Genomic DNA, 18,357 nt, shown 5'->3' on the forward strand with positions numbered 1-18,357 from the left:
AGACCATCACTTAGGAAGTAATGATCTGTACTTGTAACCCTGGATTAGAGGAAAAAACTGTTTTAAAGATGAACGGACAAATTAACTGACATTTCATGTAGCATTTCCATAGTACTACAGAACTATAAGAAAGGACATATTTGACAAAAACAGAGCTGTCTCTAATACTTGTACTTCCTGTTCTTCTGTAGAAATTGTGTTCCTCCAATTTTTAGCTGGGCACACAACTGCCCAAATTAAAGACTAGTCTGTCTTGTTGCTATGTGTGGCCACTTGATTAAGTTCTGGTTAAAGGCTGTCAATGGAAGAGAACTAAAGAGAGCCTTGCTCTCCCTTCCCCACCAACTGGCTATGACACAGAGTGGCAAGCCTACCTTGGACTATGAGGACAAATGCAATCTCTAGAGATGGTGGAGCAAAAAGACAGAAGGAACTGGGATCACCCAAACTACAGAACTGCCACATAGGCCCTGGGCTGTATGCAGCAACTCTAATATGAGAAAGAAATGAATGATCCTGTTTTTAAGCCAGTGCTTTGGATCTCTATCATAGCAGTTGATACTTTATACCAAAAAAAAAAAAAAAAAAAAAATCACTTAAAAATTACATCTGGAAATAATTTCTTTTAATAAAATTCCCTGACATATTTTAATAAACTTCATATAACCATAAAACTTTAATATGAAAAACAACTTAAAAAAATCTTGTACACGTGTAGAATGCGTTTCATAAGTTGCAGAGTTCAGATTTTAGACATATTGGTATGTTCTTAGCTTTTCAACTATATTATGTCTTGGTAAGTACTATGAATAGTGAAACCAAAAGTTTCTTTCAGAGGCAGACTCTATTCAACTAAAGTAATAGTTAATACTTATTTCCCAACCACCCTATTCTAACATATTGTCTTAAATTTAAAAAGATATAATTTTCCAAAAAAAGATTAATGATGCAATAAACCTAATGCCCAGGCTTATTAAAAACTATACCATCCTAAGGACGACAAAGGCTGTATTTCAGAACTTAAATCTGTATTCTTCTTTAATAATATCTTACTTTGTTCATATTAGTTCAAACACACATACATCTCAGACTGCATACCTATATGTATGTCTTTTCCATAAATTTTTACTTGGATTAAAATTATAAGATAATCAAAATCATTCTAATATCGTTACTACACATTGAGTTTCAAATGTCTATTTCAAATGTTCAAAATTACTTGATTTTACAGAAATCAGTTAGAGGTTAAATTAGGCCTACTCAATGAAGTATTCAATAAAAATCCTACTACTCTTACACATATACCAGTATTATTTCTGATATTTAGTATATGTGGAGCCATATTTACTTTGTATTATATCCTCAATAAATATAATTTTCATGTACACATGACAGTTATTTGTGTAACTGATAAGAACATATGAATTAATTATATCATTAAAGATAAGTCAGAAGTAAAAAATGTCATTTCAACAAGATTATATTTCATTTTCAAAGTATTACCATGTCATCTCACTACCCTTCAGATTATAAAAAGTAATGGTTACACTGCTGAAAACACTTATCCCATCACTAGTGAATTTAAAAATCAAGATTATTCTGATATTTCTAAAAATACTGCAGTGTCACAAGATACACAAAACACTGGTCACATAGTTTATACAACAAAACCAGTTGCACATGTAACTCGTCAGAGTATTCTGTAATTTAGATTACCTAAAGATAACTATATTAATAAAATTAAAACCCAAAATCTACTTTTCAGCCAATGGATTTATTAAAAAAACAAAACGATGAGGTTTTTTTTTTCAGTGCTAATTGTTTTATTCAGCAAACAACAGTTATATTGGAAAGAAACAGTAAAATGTATCATTAAATATATAATTCTAAAAAGTATTTCGATGATTGAATGGAGTTAGTCATCAATGGAGCCAGAATTCTAGAGGATGAAAATTATGTTATTCAAAAAGAAACTTGACCAGCAACTAAATATAAATGTTGTGTGAAGAAGGTCAAAAGGCTTGAAAGCTTGTTTCTGGTGTTTTGAGAATTCTTTTTGGAAGAGTTGAGGCTTAATCTGACCCTATGTGTGTGTAGAGATATTCATAAGTTATTATAGGAATCTAAAATAAGATAGAAGCAATCAACTTCTTACATAGCCATAAATATGAAAAAATTACCTGATTGTTGTGGTAGAAGTGTCTTTGCCTACTAAAAAGTGATGTTTGCCTTCTCTGATCTGCTGAGCCCATGTGGGATGAAGCCATACTACATGAGAAAAATGGCCAGCATAAACTGCAGGCATAATCCAATTCTCAATACTTAATTCTCTGGAAAAGAAATACAGAGGAAGAATGAAAACTATTAGTGATTTTTTTCCAAATGTAATTTAATTCACAATATTTTAAGACAACAGGTCTCAAAGTGTGGCCTAAGAGGCCCTTGCAGGGTTCCTGAGACCTTAACTGAGACTACTAGATAAAAACAATTTTCCTAAAACACTAAGGCATTATTTCCCTTTTCATTGGACTGACATGTGCACAGATGGTACAAAGCAATGGTGGGTTGATGTCCTAAGAGTAATCAAGGCAACAGCACCAAACTTTACTAGTAGTAATTGTATTCCTCACTACCAAGCACTAACACTCCCCCTACCCCCAATCCAAGCCAGTTTCACATAAGGATGCCCTTCACAATTAAACCTTGATTCTGAGTAGACATTTAAAAATATTTCGTGTGGCAAAATGAGAAGTGCACAGAAAATACTTTTGCTACATACTTTGAAATATAATGGTTGTCTCATGGAAAAGCACTTGTGATTGAATTGCGAGCTAAACGCCATTTTTTTTAAAGATTGAAAAACCATGGTTATTCAGACTTGAATCTGAATTGTTGGATTCTACACTTGTCATGTGTTGTTATAGTATTAAAGAATATTCATGGTTATCTGAAAAGGATATGAAAATTCTTATCCTAATTTTTTTCATATACTTCCACGAAAACAACATATGGCAACGCACTGAATGTAGAAGCATCTGAGAATCCAGCTGTCTTCTATAAAGGCAAATATTAAAAAGATTTGCAAAAATTTAAACATTGTTACTCTTCTCACTACTTATTTTTGCTTTAGAAAATGTATTTGTTTTTCATAAAAATCTGATTTATGCTAACATGAGGTTTGTTATTTTGAAACGAATATTTTAAACACATCTCAGTTTTAATTTCGAGTATGGTAAATATCAATAGATATAACCCACATTAAAGAAACAATTCAATAATTTTTAGGATAAACAGGAATCCTGAGAAGGAAAGATATACAAATTAAAGATGTGTTGCCTATGCAATTATTAAACTATGTGTTTAAAACACATTTTCTTGTGCCTCAGTGACCAGATTTTTAAAGTGGAAAGGAGAACTGGCTCAGATAACTTCTGAAGTCTCTTCTATTTCTAAAATTCTACATTCTAAAGCAGAGGTTGGCAAACATTGGGCGACACTACCTGTCTTTGTAAATACAGCTACAGCCATTTGTTTACACAGTGTCTACAGTTGCTTTCATGCTACAAGAGCAGAGATAAGTAGTTATAAAAGACATATGGTCAGCAAGCCTAAAATATCTACTACCTGGCTCTTTAAGAAAAAGTTTGTCAATACTTGCTCTAAATAAAATAAAGAAAGCAAACAAAACAAAAACTCACGAACTTAGCAAAGTCTATTTCTCTTAATTGCTTATCATCTACTGCAAATTGTATCTCAAGCACATAAAAGATTATTAACAAAATCATATGTTACCCGAAAAGAGTTTCCTTATCAAACACAGTGTCAGCTGGCATGTTCACAGGAATAAGGAGGTCCGGGTGTGAATCAAAATGCACAAAACTTATATTACTGGCAGGAAGATGCTTTGAGCCAATGGCTCGGTATATAAAAGGCAGAACCTGTAAAAGACACATGCACACATTCAGAATTGGCACTGAAATCGTGAGCATATACTCAACTGCAGACTGAAAAACAATGCTAATTTGAAGCACATCAAGTTGTTAAAAAGTAGGAAAATATATGTAGGAAAAGTGATTATTGTAGATGATTTAGATAATGACCTCGAGCTTTGTTTTTTTCTTCGGAACTTCCAACTTTCACACCCAAGGGCTTTAAAGGGTATCTCTTGCTGCCATTTTGCCCCCACAACAAACTCAACCCACAATGTGAGGAAACAGACAAGGACTGGCGCTCAGAAAAACATCTGATAATTAATACATGTGGCTTCGAAGTCTACATTAAGGCACCCTTTTAGATAAAAATAGAAAATGTCTTTAGTGTTTACAAGCGCGGGGCGCTGTGCTAAAAACATATGTACACAATACGCACACAATAATACCAACGGCCGGAGTGCTACGATGACTGTCCTCATTTCACAGTTGACAACCCACATTTTTAACAAAAAGCCTTCCACCTACACTGGCCTGTGATGGAGATGCGGGAAACAATTGGCAGCCTGCGTTAATGGGCGGGTTAAGAACTCAATGCTCAGCAGTCAGGATCCCCTGTTCGAATCCCGACGTCAGCAGTTGCTGGTTGTGGGACTTTTGGGCAAACCATAAGAGTTAAATGAGTTGCCCGACGCATAGTAATTGCCCCATAAACGTCAGCGCCTATTTTTCCTAGTTACTTTGCAAAGTAGTGTGTTTTTCCCCACAGCAATGCAACTCGAGCGCGTAACAAATTCTGGTTCTCCCTCTGGCCTCCGAAGCCGAGGCTCCGCCACCGCCTCCTTGGCCCTCGCGCAATTCTGCCTCGGCTCCCAGAAGCCGCCCACTCACCTCCTGGTGATCCTCCACCACCCACACCGGGAGCTCGGGGTAGCGCCGAAAGCGAGCACACTCTCCTGCAGAGTCGCTCATGTTTTCGCCCCCAGCAGCGTTCCAACGAGCCGGAGACGCTAGGCGGAGGATCCGGGAACTCGGGAAAGGCTGCACCGCTGCCCTCCCCGGGTGGAAGCGCGCGCTCACCCGGTTGCGGTTCCGGATTGGAGAACAGGCAGGGCAGGAGGCGGGCGCCGGAGGGCCCAATGAGGGCGATTGGCTTACGTGAACATCGCTTTTGTTGGCGCGCCAATCACCGTGCATAAGGCACTGCGGCGAACCCACGAGCTTTCCCTCCCGTGGTCCAGCTTTCTCAGGTTTGCTTTTTAATTCTCTCCGTTTCCTGTTCCGGAGGCGCGGGCGGCGCGAGCGGCGCTAAGGTCTTGGTGGCTGGAGAATAATAACCTGGCTTTGCTTCGACGGCGAGCTCGCGCCCCGGGAGACTTTTTGTAAGTAAAAGGACCACTTTGCCGTTTTTGGTAGAGGGTTTCTGAGTGTACGGATTTAAAATCGGGCTGGAGGCCGGGGCTTGGGCAAGAAGCGCCTGGAAGTTAGGATCGGACAACCCTTCTTCAGATCTGCAGCTAAGGGCAAGAAAACGACCCTAGGCCCGGATCCCGTAAATAAACAGAAGTGAAAAATGAGGCCTTTCATTCATTTCTGGAGAGCATGCGCTGGTCCAGGCCTGGGTTCACCTGCGTCTCGGTGGGGAGGTAGCCCGTGAGCCCAGCGCTTGCCTGGTTGCAGCTCAGTCTGGCGGGAGATGCAAAAAGGTAAACACGGAATTCAACCGGGGAAAGGTGACCGGCCTGCGGATTCATCTGGGGAAAGGGGATGCTCTTAATAAACATAGACTAGTGTTCTCGGTCGTGTTAACTGTTCAAAACAGCTCTCTCAGTGTTTCGGCTTTCAAACAGCAACCTAGGAGTAAGGCAAACACAGAAAATAATTACTTTCCTAGTTGCAGTGAATTCCTTGACTTTTGCATTAAAGTTTGCATCCACAACACAGCCTGACTCTGTCTTTAGTAGGTCAGTTTTAGATTCAGTGTTTTCAGATATCTGTAGAAACATCCATGAGGATCTAATAGTGAATGTTCCGCTGTTACACATTGTGTGAGAGTTAGTGATCCTGATTGTTGCCCTCTTGTAGGTGCAGCACATTCCTTTGTGTTTCCCTAGACCACCTGCATACCTCTTTTCTTGCGTTTATTGTATAATATTATTTTTTAAACAACGTATTCGTATGTGGAATCTGAGCTCCTTGAGTCCTACAGGCTGTGTCTTATCTTTGAGTCTTCAGGGCCTGCCTGTAACAGGGCCCTGTAAATCAATGGAAAGGCCTGCTCTTAGTATGATTTTGGAAATGTAAATCTGTTGTGGATATATGTGGAAGGGAAATGTACAGTAGCAACATAGAAACGTACCATTGGTGAGACAGTAAACGTTTATTGACCACCTACTGTGCGCAGGATGCTCTGCCAGGGGCTGTGAAGGATACAGAAATGACTATGAATCAACCCATGTCATCAAGGAGCTAATAATCTAGTGGAGAAGTTAGACATGTGCGCACATGACTATAATATGAGGCAGTCTCTGGTAAGTGCTTAAAAGAAGTAAGTACAGACTAAAAGCAATGGAAGTATAGAGGGAATGGATTACTTCCTAAAAGGAACCAGGAAAGGCTTCACAGAAGAGGTGGCATTCGACATAGGTAGATGAGTAGAATTCAGTGGGCAAATTCATAGCATAGGAGATTTCAGAAGAGTGGGAGCAAAGAACAGGCTGGGTGATTGATAGTACTTGGTATGTTAGGCAACTGGGAAAATCTGGGGCGATAGGTACTTCATGAGGAAGTTAATGGAGGATAAGTCTGGGTTCAGACTTATAACAGCATGGGGTTTGAATTCAATTCTCTTGGCAGTGAGTAGTAGCCCATGGTGTTAAAATCAGCTGCCTAGGCCTTAGGTTTATCATGAGGGCCTCGGACTGAATAATAATCATTATTCAGATATTATTTGGTGCCTATTATTTATTAAGCACAGTGATCTATACAGCTGAATAACCTGGAACTATTTTCATGAACCATTTGAAAATCTACTGTAAGCTTATTGATAAAACTTTTAGTTAGAAAAACCAGGATGATGCTTCTACATTAAAGCTTTCTGCACTTAATATTTATTTGAGTTTTTAAAACATTTTGCTGAAGTTTAGGTATTTGGAAAGTCATCATGTTTACAACATTCTTCTATGGGAGGAACTGAGAATGAAAATCAGGGATAACTTGTCTTTACAAGCTTGGTAGTTATGTTTGAATTTGAATGCTGGTCTCACTGTGAAGGAAGCCAGAGTATGGAAAAAGGGAGAGGAAAAATGATTTTTTCCCCCCCAATCTTTTAGCAAATTAGGGATGGAATGTGCTCAGATTTTCAATCTTTAGCTACTTATTATTTTGAGTCAGCGAGAAAAGTATTAAGGACATCTTAAAAATTAGTTGTAAACTTTAATTCATTTCAACATGCTTTTAATTTCGTTGGTATGCTAAATTCATCAGAGAATGCAAAATTAGTGTTAAGGTAATTACAGAAATATTTTTCCAGCATTATTAGTTTAGGAAACATTTTTATGTCTATTTTATTCTTTCTGCCTCTAGAGTTTATATTCTCTGTGGAAGATGTTACATTGATCCAAACAGTACGTCATGATGCAAGGCAATACATGGTGAGTCGATGTGATAGTAATGGCAGTAGTTTTGAGAGAACAGAGAGAAGAGTAAACACTGCCACTGGGCCATAGAGTGTGGGAAGGATTTAGATATGTGAGGAGAGGGGAAAATGTGTTGTTTGGGCCATGTACCTGGCTAGGAACTCACACCAGAGCAGTTAATGAGATATGCTAGAGCTCTGCCCTGATGGAGCTTACAGTTCTGAGGTTTAGGCAGACATTAAAGATGGAATTAGGTCATTAGTGTGTGAATTGTATTTCTTATAGGACCTGCCAAGGAGAAGCACAGTGTGTGAGAGCAGAGAACCTAACAGGCCTCGCGGCAGGTGGTAGTGGTTGTAGAACGTCCAGCAGGAGTGTTATTGTAGTAGCCTGGTCAAAGATGATGGCATGAAGTGGACGAACTCAAGAAGTATTTACAAAGCAGAAATGATAAGAATTTTAAAATAGATTTTTAACTAAAGGGGATAAAGAAGGGAAAGTTGTTAGCTGACTCCCTGGTGCAAGACTTGGAGACCAACGCATGCCTGCTCTCTTCGCCATAAGCTCCTTTGGCATAAGCATCTTTGCCACAAGTGTTTCACTGCAAGTATTTTTTGCTGAGTAACTAATCATCCATAAGGCAATTTTACCATAAAAAAGGTAGAAGAACAGCAGATAAAAGGACATTTAAAAAGGACATAATGAAACATGAAAAAATGAATAACAAAAAAGATCTTATTGTGAAATATAAAATGTTAAAATGTGTGTAGATTCATGGCAATACTGTGCAAATAACTGATTTTATTTTGTAGATTGTACCTAAGCACTTGTCTTCATTCTGTGGGGAAAGTGGGTTCAACTCCGCCCTTAAAGAGGGCCCTCTTCACAATGTAGTGTGTTTCAAAATAAGAAACCAACTCTTGGGGGCAATCATTGTCATCTGGAAGAAATGCTATTTTAAGACCATCAGCATTATGAGGTGTTGCGTATTGGCTTGTTATGATTTCAGATCCACTTGTTTATGACTAAAGTGAAGTTGTTTTGATCCAGGAGTGAATTTGCTTACCTTGAGGAAGCTGTGCTAGGATGTTGTCATCAAAATCTGTTGTTGATAAGCACTTAGTGGCTCAGCTATTCACAGACACTGCTGGAGACTTATTGATAGGAATGAATGGAGGAGCGACAATAATTCAGAGTTGAACCCACATTTCCCATAGAATGAAGACAGGTGCTTAGGTAGAATCTACAAAGTTTAAATAGCTCTCCAAAGATCTTGAGATACTTGCTGTAATTAGGTAGGAGCTTGCTCTGTCTTACTCTTGACCAGTAGTGGTGTTAAACCGTATAACATTCTTGGGAAGAGAAGGGACATTTGTTCCTCTCTTGGTGAGGCTACTCCTTTTAGGCAGTGGTGCATGCTGTATAATGGTCCCTGGAGTAATAATCTTTGAAGCAGCTCACCTTGCTTACCAGCACCAGTGTGGTTACCTGCTAGCTACGTGCACTAGCAACAGGGGACCTAAGCCAGCAGCTGATACTCAGCTTTTGATTAGAAGTACTGACTCTATGGAAAACCATCTTGTAGAAGGGTATGCTTCAGCTAAATTTGGACTTTATTTTTGTCATCTCTTCTTTGACTGGAACAATAGTGTAATGAATCTATCATTGGTTTGGAGTATGTTTTTCTTTATTGACTTTTTTTTTTTTCTGTGTTTTCACAAGAAATCGTCAAATCCTAAACCCCACACAAAGGGAAATAGTGCAGTGAACAACACACTTTTCCCTTCCCCCTTTATTTGCTTATTAAGAGACATTATCCTGTATGCTATTGGCTTGTGAAATCTTACCATTATAAAGTATAATTCCTACAGTGAACCTGTTTTAAATAAATTATTACTAAGGGCAATCTCAGACTCAGCATAATTTGCCCCGGATAAAACAGAACTAGGTAAGATTTGAGTAATATAAAAATAGTAGTAACTGCGAGAACTTTGTCAATGGAGAGATTAAACCGAACCGACAACTGAAACGCGAAGTCTGCTAAAGGTGGTTTATTCATCAATGGAGAAATGAAACCAACTAACCAAACAAAAAACCAAACTGTCAACCAGTTATTTTATCTTTTTTTATGGAAAAATTGCCTTGTGGCCAACTAATTATGTAGTGGAAATGTTTGTGGCAAAGATGCCCACAGCAAATATGCTACAGAGAAATACCTAGAACTTAAATGGTATCATCTGTTGAGATAGGGAACACCGAAAAAGGAGCAAGTGGTGTTTTGGAGAGGAAGATCTTTAATTCATTTTAGGATGCGTTACGTTGAATATGCGGAGTGTGCTGAGTGGGGAGAAAGGTGAAGACAGAACGATGCTGCTACAGATCATAAAACATGGGGTGTGCGGATGGGATGACATGGCGAGGTCAAGATTTTGGGCACTGAGCAAGGACATGATAGCAGATGGTTGAACAATGGGCTGTTGAATTTGTCATTCTGGAAGTGGAGCAGCTTTAGGGAGTGACAAGGTCCAGGGAGTGACCATGGCAGTGGGTCGGGTGGCTGAGACAGGGGAAGAGCAGTTTACTGGCCATGAGGAGTGTTAGATATTTTAGAGAACTATAGTATTAGATGAGTGGAATATTCTAGTGGCCTAAGGGGTTTGTCACTTGCTATTGAAGATGTTCAGGCATTTGTGAAACCCTGATTACATAGTGAATTTTTTTCTTTTTCTTTTTCTTTCCTCCAACAAAGTCATAGAATGTCATTCCACCCAGGACGAGGGTGTCCCCGAGGGCGAGGAGGACATGGAGCCAGACCGTCAGCGCCAGCTTTTAGGCCCCAAAATCTGAGACTGCTTCACCCTCAGCAGCCTCCTGTGCAATATCAATATGAACCTCCAAGTGCTCCTTCCACCACGTTCTCGAACTCTCCAGCCCCCAATTTTCTGCCTCCACGACCAGACTTTGTACCCTTCCCTCCACCCATGCCTCCATCAGCACAAGGTCTTTCCTCTCGCTCAATCCGCCCTTCCCCTTAATCACCAGATGAGGCCCCTTCCCTGTGTTCTCCCTTGTTTTTCCCTCCCATGCCTGGCGTTCTGTCCCACCAACCCCGGGTCCCTGAGCACTTCCCTGACAAGGCATCTCCCTTATGATGCCCTCCATGCCTCACCCCCACCCCCTCCCATCATGCCGCAGCAGGTCAATTATCAGTACCCTCCGGGGTACTCGCACCACAATTTCCCACCTCCCAATTTTAACAGCTTCCAGAACAACCCCAGTTCTTTCCCACCCAGTGCTAATAACAGCAGTAGTCCTCATTTTAGGCATCTCCCTCCATACCCACTCCCAAAGGCTCCCAGCGAGAGAAGGTCCCCAGAGAGGCTCAAACACTATGACGATCACAGGCACCGGGATCACAGCCATGGGCGAGGTGAGAGGCATCGGTCCCTAGATCGGCGGGAGCGAGGCCGAAGTCCTGACAGGAGAAGACAAGACAGCCGCTACAGGTCCGATTATGACCGAGGGAGAACGCCATCTCGCCACCGGAGCTATGAGCGGAGCAGGTAAAACACTTGTGTTTTTTAATGAAAAAACCCAGACAGGCCATTTCTGTTAATCAGCAAACGGACAGAAAGGTCCAGCAGTGCATTTCAGTGTATAAAAAGAAAGAAAGTATGTTTTGGGCTGTTTTAAGGAGGAACAGGCAACTAAAGTAAATTGATGTCAGAAAAAGCCACTTTTGAAAAGCATTCCAAATTACTAGTTTAGATTCATATCAATGGATGTAAGATGATTATTCTGTGTAATACAGTTGACATTTTAATGACGATCCAATGCAAGATCTTGTATATATTTTTCATATTATAATGTTTAATTATGTTCAATATCATCAAATCTGGTTACAGCCCTTGAATTCCTTAGTAATTGATGATCTGTGTATGTTATCACTTAAGAATCAAACTAGTTAACAAGCAGAACTTGCTTTCTGATATTTAAGATAAATGTTTTCTTGCTCTATTTCCTGTGAAATGAAATATTAGTTTCACATTATTAAATTACAGTTTTCAAAACAGCTTTTAACTTGCTTTTGCTGTACTGAAACGAATTCACGCTGAAGAAAGTTGTATTTAAAAAGTACATCCCATTTACATTTCTTATTTTCAAAAGACCCATTATTATTTTCAAAAGACCGATTATCTGTATATACAAGGTTTTCAGCAGGAGTCCTTAAACTAGGATTCATAGATGGGCTTCTTGAAATGCTCTGCAGCTGTGTGTGTGTGTGTGTGTGTGTGTGTGTGTGTGTGTGTGTGTGTGTGTGTGGTAGGGTAAAAATAACAAAATTTTAGCAAAATTTTATGTATATGTATGTTTTTCTATAAGTAAATCAGTAGCTTGGTGTGAATCTGTTACCCAAAATTCTAAGACCCATTGGTTTAGATGGAAAAATAAAAATACACAGGTAGTGATTGTATTGATATTTATTTGTATCTTCAGTGAACTCTTTATATTGATGAAGATTTGAAGTTTTCCACTTGTCAAGCTAGTAATGGTGCTTCTCTTTCTGTCTTCTGGTGTGCCTTCATTGTCTTGTAGAACTTCTGTGCTAAAAATGTTTGACTTTCCCAAACCAGATCACTTTGTTCCGTGGATTTGTAGAGAGCTGGTCTTGGCTCCTGTGCAGTCAGTTCACTTCTCGGTTTCCATGCTTTTCTCATGGCTGTCTGTTGCGCTGAACATTTTGCCAGTGAATGGTGGTGGTGAGTCTCAGCCCTGAAGAGAGTAACTGGTGCTCGAAAGATGTTGTTACCTCTCCCTGACGCCAGTGGAAGGTAGAAGGTTTTTCGCAGAGGTGACTCATTTCTGGTGAGCCAAAGCTGACTGAGAGTTGGTAGACTTTTACATCTTTTCAACATAAATTACTGTTACTGGATCAATTTTATTCTTAATTATTCTGTGACAGACTAGTTGACAGAGGCCTGTGATCGTTTATTTTATAATTTCATGATGAAAATCTAAACTGGATTTTATTAATAGCTTGATTCAGACTTTAAAGTGATTGTTAGTAATCCTGTCTCTGGAGAAAGATTTTGCTGCAAACTTCAATATTCTAGATAGTGTGTGTTTTTCTGTTTGGGGCTGGTTAAGTTAGAGCTTGAGTTTTTAGGGCTCTGCTGTAAAATCCTAAATTTTTCCATCCAAGCTTAGACTTGAAGTTCCGTGTTTGAAGAAACTCAGATGTCTGGTAAACTGAGGACATCTCTCAGAAAGTGAAGTGCCAAAAGAATTCCTGTTAATCTCTGCTGTTCACTGTGGGGAACTACAACCCTTTTGCTGTGAAGGACCTACTTAGGCAGTTGGCTCATCTTTCTAAGTGGCTTTTATTTATATTGGAGTTGTTTTATGACGTCGTACTTGGGGCGTTCACTCTAGAGCTGCCTTAATGTCACAGCCATATTATAATCGGCTCCCTTTGGGGTCTTAAGGTAGAGTGTCAGTCATCTGTCTTATAGGGAATGCTTCTGTGAAATAAACACGGGTTATGTGAAGTCTTCATATAACTTGTAGAAGTATATTGGAGAAAATTCAAAACTTTCCAAATGTATGCAGGAGATTATGTTAAGTTTATGTACATTCTGTAGTGTCCTCTGGCCACTTTGCCCCTCGCTTCTTGGGGTAAGTGAATCTATCCTATTTTGAATTCCATTTCCTTCCCTTTTTTCACCTCAGAAAGGTGGTCGAATAATACTTAACAAGATTGTTTTAGGGCAAACGATGTCTAGAGGAAGTTTGTGAGGAAGTGGATATATGTGTTTGTTATCATGAAAGATCAGAGTTACTATGGGGAACAGGAAGAGAATCAGCCACAGATGTAATTCACTGAACATCATGTTTGCAGCATGGTAAGGAACTGTGCAGTGGCTTCCCATTGCTGAGTAATGCTACAGCACAGGGACCCCTATCACTGTCCTGTTGAGTATGGTGTGTAGCCATCAGAGAGCTATGTACCTAAGGAAAACCTTAATGCTCACAAATGAGGATGAGTCTTTGGAAAAGTAACCCAAACATTGTTTTTCTTGCTTTAAATGGGTTCATCATGTAGTGTTCCTACTGTGATTTATATAGAAATTGGTCTTTTCAGTTCATACCCACTCAGAGGTAGCAATCATCATCAGCAGTGCTGTTTTTGAATGCAAAATTCTATTGCTTACATGTTAAAAAGCAAACAAAAAATTAGGCATATTCTCTAAATAGAGTTTTTATTTGGTAATATAGCATTTTTTCACTAGTCTAGCCATTGCAAATTTTATTATATTTTTGTCATGTGGTACTGCTCATTAGTTGGGATTTACTGCCTAGAAGTAAACTGTAATTTTAGAAGTGTATCAAGTAAAGTGTATAGAATCCAGGCTCTGGCTACTCTATTTTGGACAGCTGGTATGTACCTGAGACTTATGTGTATGCCAAAATATATTATTCAAAGGAATCTTCCTTGAGGAAGGAGTGATCTTTAAATGAAAAAACAATTTTCATTTTAATATCTAAGCAGTCACGGATGTTTATCAGTTTTGTAAGTTCTGATTTCAATGTATTTGTTAAATTTCTTCTATTTGGCTGTAGGCTGTGGATAGTTTGAGCTCAGACATTTTGATAGTCTTCTTGCTGGACTCAGGCCAATATAGCATTTTTTTTTTTCATTCTAAGATCAGATGGTTATTTCTCTTAAGTTTAGTTCTGATTCAAACACACTGGAGTTTTGATTTTTGTTCCAGATCTTCACTGTACTTATTAAATAGACTCAGAAGTTATTATTATTATTCTCTTTTTATATTGAGTAAACTCAGGGTCTTCAGAATTTTTTTTTTTCAGATAAAAATAGTACTTAAGTAAAATGACTTACAGTCTCAAGGCAGTTAGTGATAACTAGAACTACAACTCAGACCTATAACCTGTAAAACCTTGGAATGCTTTCATTTTAGAACCTTGTTCTAATCTTTACTATAAAAGCTTTAATTTGCATTTATTTGATGAATGAAATTGATAGTTTCCTAGAAATCAATAAGCAGTAGAATCGTTTAAAGTTTTCCCTGTAGGTTAAATAACCAAAGATTGGCAGATTGGAAGGTCTCTAGAGAAGGTTATAATAAAATCCTCTTTGTTACTTAGCCTCAAGTATGACTTCTTCCTTTAAAGAAAACAGCAAAAAAAATGTCCAAGTTAAGTTAACTTCTATAAAGTGAAAAGCTCCTTTATCCTCTAATAATTGAAGGATGAATAAAAATGTCTCATAGAGAATAGTGTCTAAAAAATTTTTAGGCGATGTCCATGTACTTAGAAGATGAATTCAGTGAAAAGAGATGATGTTTTTGAGTCTTTCTGTTGAAAACAGCTCTGTGTATTAATTCCTTTAAGAGAGCGAGAACGGGAGAGACACAGGCACCGGGACAGCCGAAGATCACCATCTCTGGAAAGGTCCTACAAAAAAGAGTATAAGAGATCTGGAAGGTAAGCAAGGAGTTCACACCGAAAGAAATCATAGGATTTTCTCTTTGAATTCAGTTTTGTGCTTATGCTAAGTATCAGCCAAGTCTTCAGAATTGCCTGAGAGTCTTCTAAAATGCCCTGTGAAAAGCTGATATATCCAGTAACTTAAAAACTTTACTTTCAAGATGTATTGATTAGGCACAAGGAAAATCTTGATAAATTTCTCAAAATTAGAAATTCTACGGGCCACCGTCTCTGACCTCAATTGCTATAAAAGTATACATTATCAATTCAAGGTTTAAAAAAAAAACCCTTGGAAATTTATAATTATATTCTTAAAAGTGCTTGTTTCAGAAAAACGCAAAATGGTAGTTACACTTAATTTAGGAAAATGACATTGAGATTGCTATAAACTAGAATTTACAGATATAACCAATTCTATATTGAGGAGTAAAACTCATGGTCTTATATAATGGTAATTAAGAACAGCACTCTGGAGTCTGACAGATTTGGGGGCAATTATTCTCTTAACTTTGTTGTTGGGCAAAGTTACCTAAACTTTTAGCGTCAGTGTCTTTGTCTAAAATAAGGACAGTTATACTTCCCTTGAGTGGCGAGGACTCATTGAGATAATACATGTAAAATATTTAGAACTGGGCCCAAAATTAGTGGCAAATAAATGGTAAATATATGTATATAATTATTATCTGATTATTTGGTTCTGAATATTGGTAGAGTATGAGAAAAACAGAAAAAGGGATTCAAAGATAAAAGAAATTAATGAAATAGAACTACAGCATCATAACAATATTTGTACATAAATGTAAGACTTTTGAAAGGTAATACAATTTAAAAAGTGGCGAATCAAGAAAAGAAGAACGCACATGCCATTAGGTATGAGAAAGATTATATCATTATTGGGATGAAGGAGATTTAGAAATTATAATATGTTGGTGTGAGTACAGATATTTTATTTTAAAAAATTTTAAACTTGGATGTGATGGGTTGATTTTTATGAAAACAAAAACTAAAGGCTTCACACTAGAAGCAGAAAATTTTAATAGGCTAATAACCATGGAAAATATTGAAAAAGTTGAATTTGTACCACCTGCAAAAAAATTTCAAACTGTTCTGGAACAGTGAAGAAGATGAACGGAAAGTTGAGCTCATGCTGTGAGAGCAGAAAAACCCAGATGGCAAAACCTAACCAATGAAAAGGAAACTAAAAAACAGTCTCTCTTATGAATATGGATATGAAAATACTGATTAGTATATTAGCAAGTTGTTTTCAGTAGTGTGTTAAAATAACAGCATTCTGCTATTGTATGGATAGATAAGTTCGTATTAAGAAATCTGTAACTAATCTTTAGTATCAAAATTGATAGGGTTTTCTGAGTACCTGCCTATTAGGTATTTCAGATAAAATCAGTATTCATTAATGAGTAGAAACTCTGGTAAACTAGGAATATAAGCAGACTTCTTTAATGTTATGGAGAACATTATCTCATGATGAGCACTACTGACATCATCTCAGAAGAACCAAATTTAATGTTGAAACCTTATAGGCCTTTCCATACAAGTTAGAGAAAAGACAAGGAGGGCCCATTACCTGTCACTGTCACCTAACATGATATAACTTAATTAAACAAATGAAAACATTGCGTTACTGTGTGTCCCAGGTATTATACTGGTGCGAGTGTTACAGTCATTAACAACAGTCTCCACTTTACAGGAATAAGAAATAACTATGAGAAGTGCATTTGATAGAGCAATTACATGTTGCTCTGGGAATACAGCAGTGAAAAACTCATCTTCGGTAGTCATAGAGAAATTGATGTTTTACTGATACATGAAGTATGGATAGGAATGCAGTAGGGAAGGGATGGTGGGGAAGGGAAAAGAGCAAGTGTGAGAGTTGCAGTGTGGAGAAATGCTCTGAGGTTAAGCCTGGAGGGTGGGAAATGAGTTAAGAAGGCTTTTGTAGTAATTCGTGAAAGAAATAATTGTGCCGAGACCTGGGCAATGACAGTAGTAATTGTGAAAGGTAGAGGTAATTGAGAGATGTTGGTTAGAGTCAGTAGGATTTGATAACTGACAGTGAGGGAAGAAGACTCAGCAGTCATCACCTGAGATCTGGCGTTCTCCACTGAGGATAGAGAACACCTAGAAAGGCAAGTGGACGAGTTCAATTTGGGGCATGTGGAATTCGAGAATCTGTGAGATAACCAAATGGAATTGTCTGGTAGTTAATTGGATATATAGGTATAAAATTTAGCAAAGAGATCCCAGATGGAAATACTAAGTGCCTTGGATTCGATAAGGTTAAACTAGGAAGAGTTCGTTCAGTGAGGAAGGGCCTGGGGAGGAGGGGATGAAGGAGGAGATAAGGGTAGGAAAGACGTCAAGATGCTGCGTTGGTGGAAATCATCGAGGACCAATTTGAGGTTGGTGATTTCTAATGCAGAGTACTTAAAATCTCTTCAGTCTAGTGGTTTCTTCTCCAATGCTTAGTAGCTTGTGGAGGAGGCAGACTTGGATTCTGTAAGTTCTAACTAATGCAGTAGATGAGAAAATAAAAAGATGTAAATACTGTAAAGGAGGAAAAGTTATCATAGCTTGTAATAAATATAACATCGTTAAACAATTTTGTGTGCTTTGTCAGCACGTATACTAAAAAGACAATTTCGAGTTTGAAATTGGGACTGCTTGAAACACTTGTCTAAAAAAGATGTCCTCTTTTGAAATGCCCCCTCAAAGTGTTAAAAAAAAAAAAGGAAAAAAGAATACTAATTGATGTTCACAACATCAAGTTAAATGAGATACTTTTTTCATTAAAATGGCAAATATTAAAAATAATCATGAAGACAGGATATGTAGAGATGGGAACTTGGTATGATTTTGATGATAGTCTAAACCAGTACTAGTATTTCCTATCTATAGAGATGACAAGAAGTACATGCACAAACTTTGTGTTAAATAATCTGACAAGTGTGTTCATGGTAGCATTGTTTATAATGGCAAAAAAGGAATGGTAACCTAAACGACTGTGATCAGATTTGTTAGAGTACGGTACATTCAAATGAAAGAATAATACGCATTTATTGAAAGGAGATAGACTTGTTTTCATCCTTTTTAGTTAATATTAGTATTTGTGGAGATCGGAATTAGGCAAAGTGGAGATTCATGAAGTAGTCATCTACAAGTAGGCTTCCAGAGATGGTTAGGGATGCTATAACTGGTTCACTCCTGGATTATGGTCCTCAGGCTGAATTTATGGCCAGGTTGAGACCATGTTTTGTGAAGTC

The 18,357-nt window shown here is 38.0% G+C and overlaps 2 protein-coding genes across 2 annotated transcripts in view; one reads left to right on the forward strand and one right to left on the reverse strand.

Moving 5' to 3' along the window:
• CUNH5orf22 (chromosome unknown C5orf22 homolog) overlaps positions 1 to 5,007 on the reverse strand; it is a 19,813-nt gene extending 14,806 nt beyond the window's left edge. Inside the window, exons 1-3 of the mRNA XM_039842735.1 lie at positions 4,821 to 5,007; positions 3,793 to 3,938; positions 2,181 to 2,330 (exon numbers count right to left, since the gene is read on the reverse strand). Of these exons, the coding sequence (XP_039698669.1) occupies positions 2,181 to 2,330; positions 3,793 to 3,938; positions 4,821 to 4,901 (377 nt within the window). The 5' untranslated portion in view covers positions 4,902 to 5,007. The remainder of the gene's footprint in view (positions 1 to 2,180; positions 2,331 to 3,792; positions 3,939 to 4,820) is intronic.
• Positions 5,008 to 5,166: 159 nt separating this feature from the next.
• Positions 5,167 to 18,357, forward strand: part of DROSHA (drosha ribonuclease III) — a 107,393-nt gene continuing 94,202 nt past the window's right edge. The window contains 6 exon segments of the mRNA XM_039842733.1: positions 5,167 to 5,311; positions 6,334 to 6,460; positions 7,515 to 7,582; positions 10,317 to 10,593; positions 10,595 to 11,130; positions 14,981 to 15,073. Coding sequence (XP_039698667.1) covers positions 7,563 to 7,582; positions 10,317 to 10,593; positions 10,595 to 11,130; positions 14,981 to 15,073 — 926 coding nt within the window. The 5' untranslated portion in view covers positions 5,167 to 5,311; positions 6,334 to 6,460; positions 7,515 to 7,562.

The sequence above is a fragment of the Pteropus medius genome, unplaced genomic scaffold (genome assembly GCF_902729225.1).
Source record: "Pteropus medius unplaced genomic scaffold, Ma_sr-lr_union100, whole genome shotgun sequence".
In the NCBI taxonomy this organism is placed as follows: Eukaryota; Metazoa; Chordata; class Mammalia; order Chiroptera; family Pteropodidae; genus Pteropus; species Pteropus medius.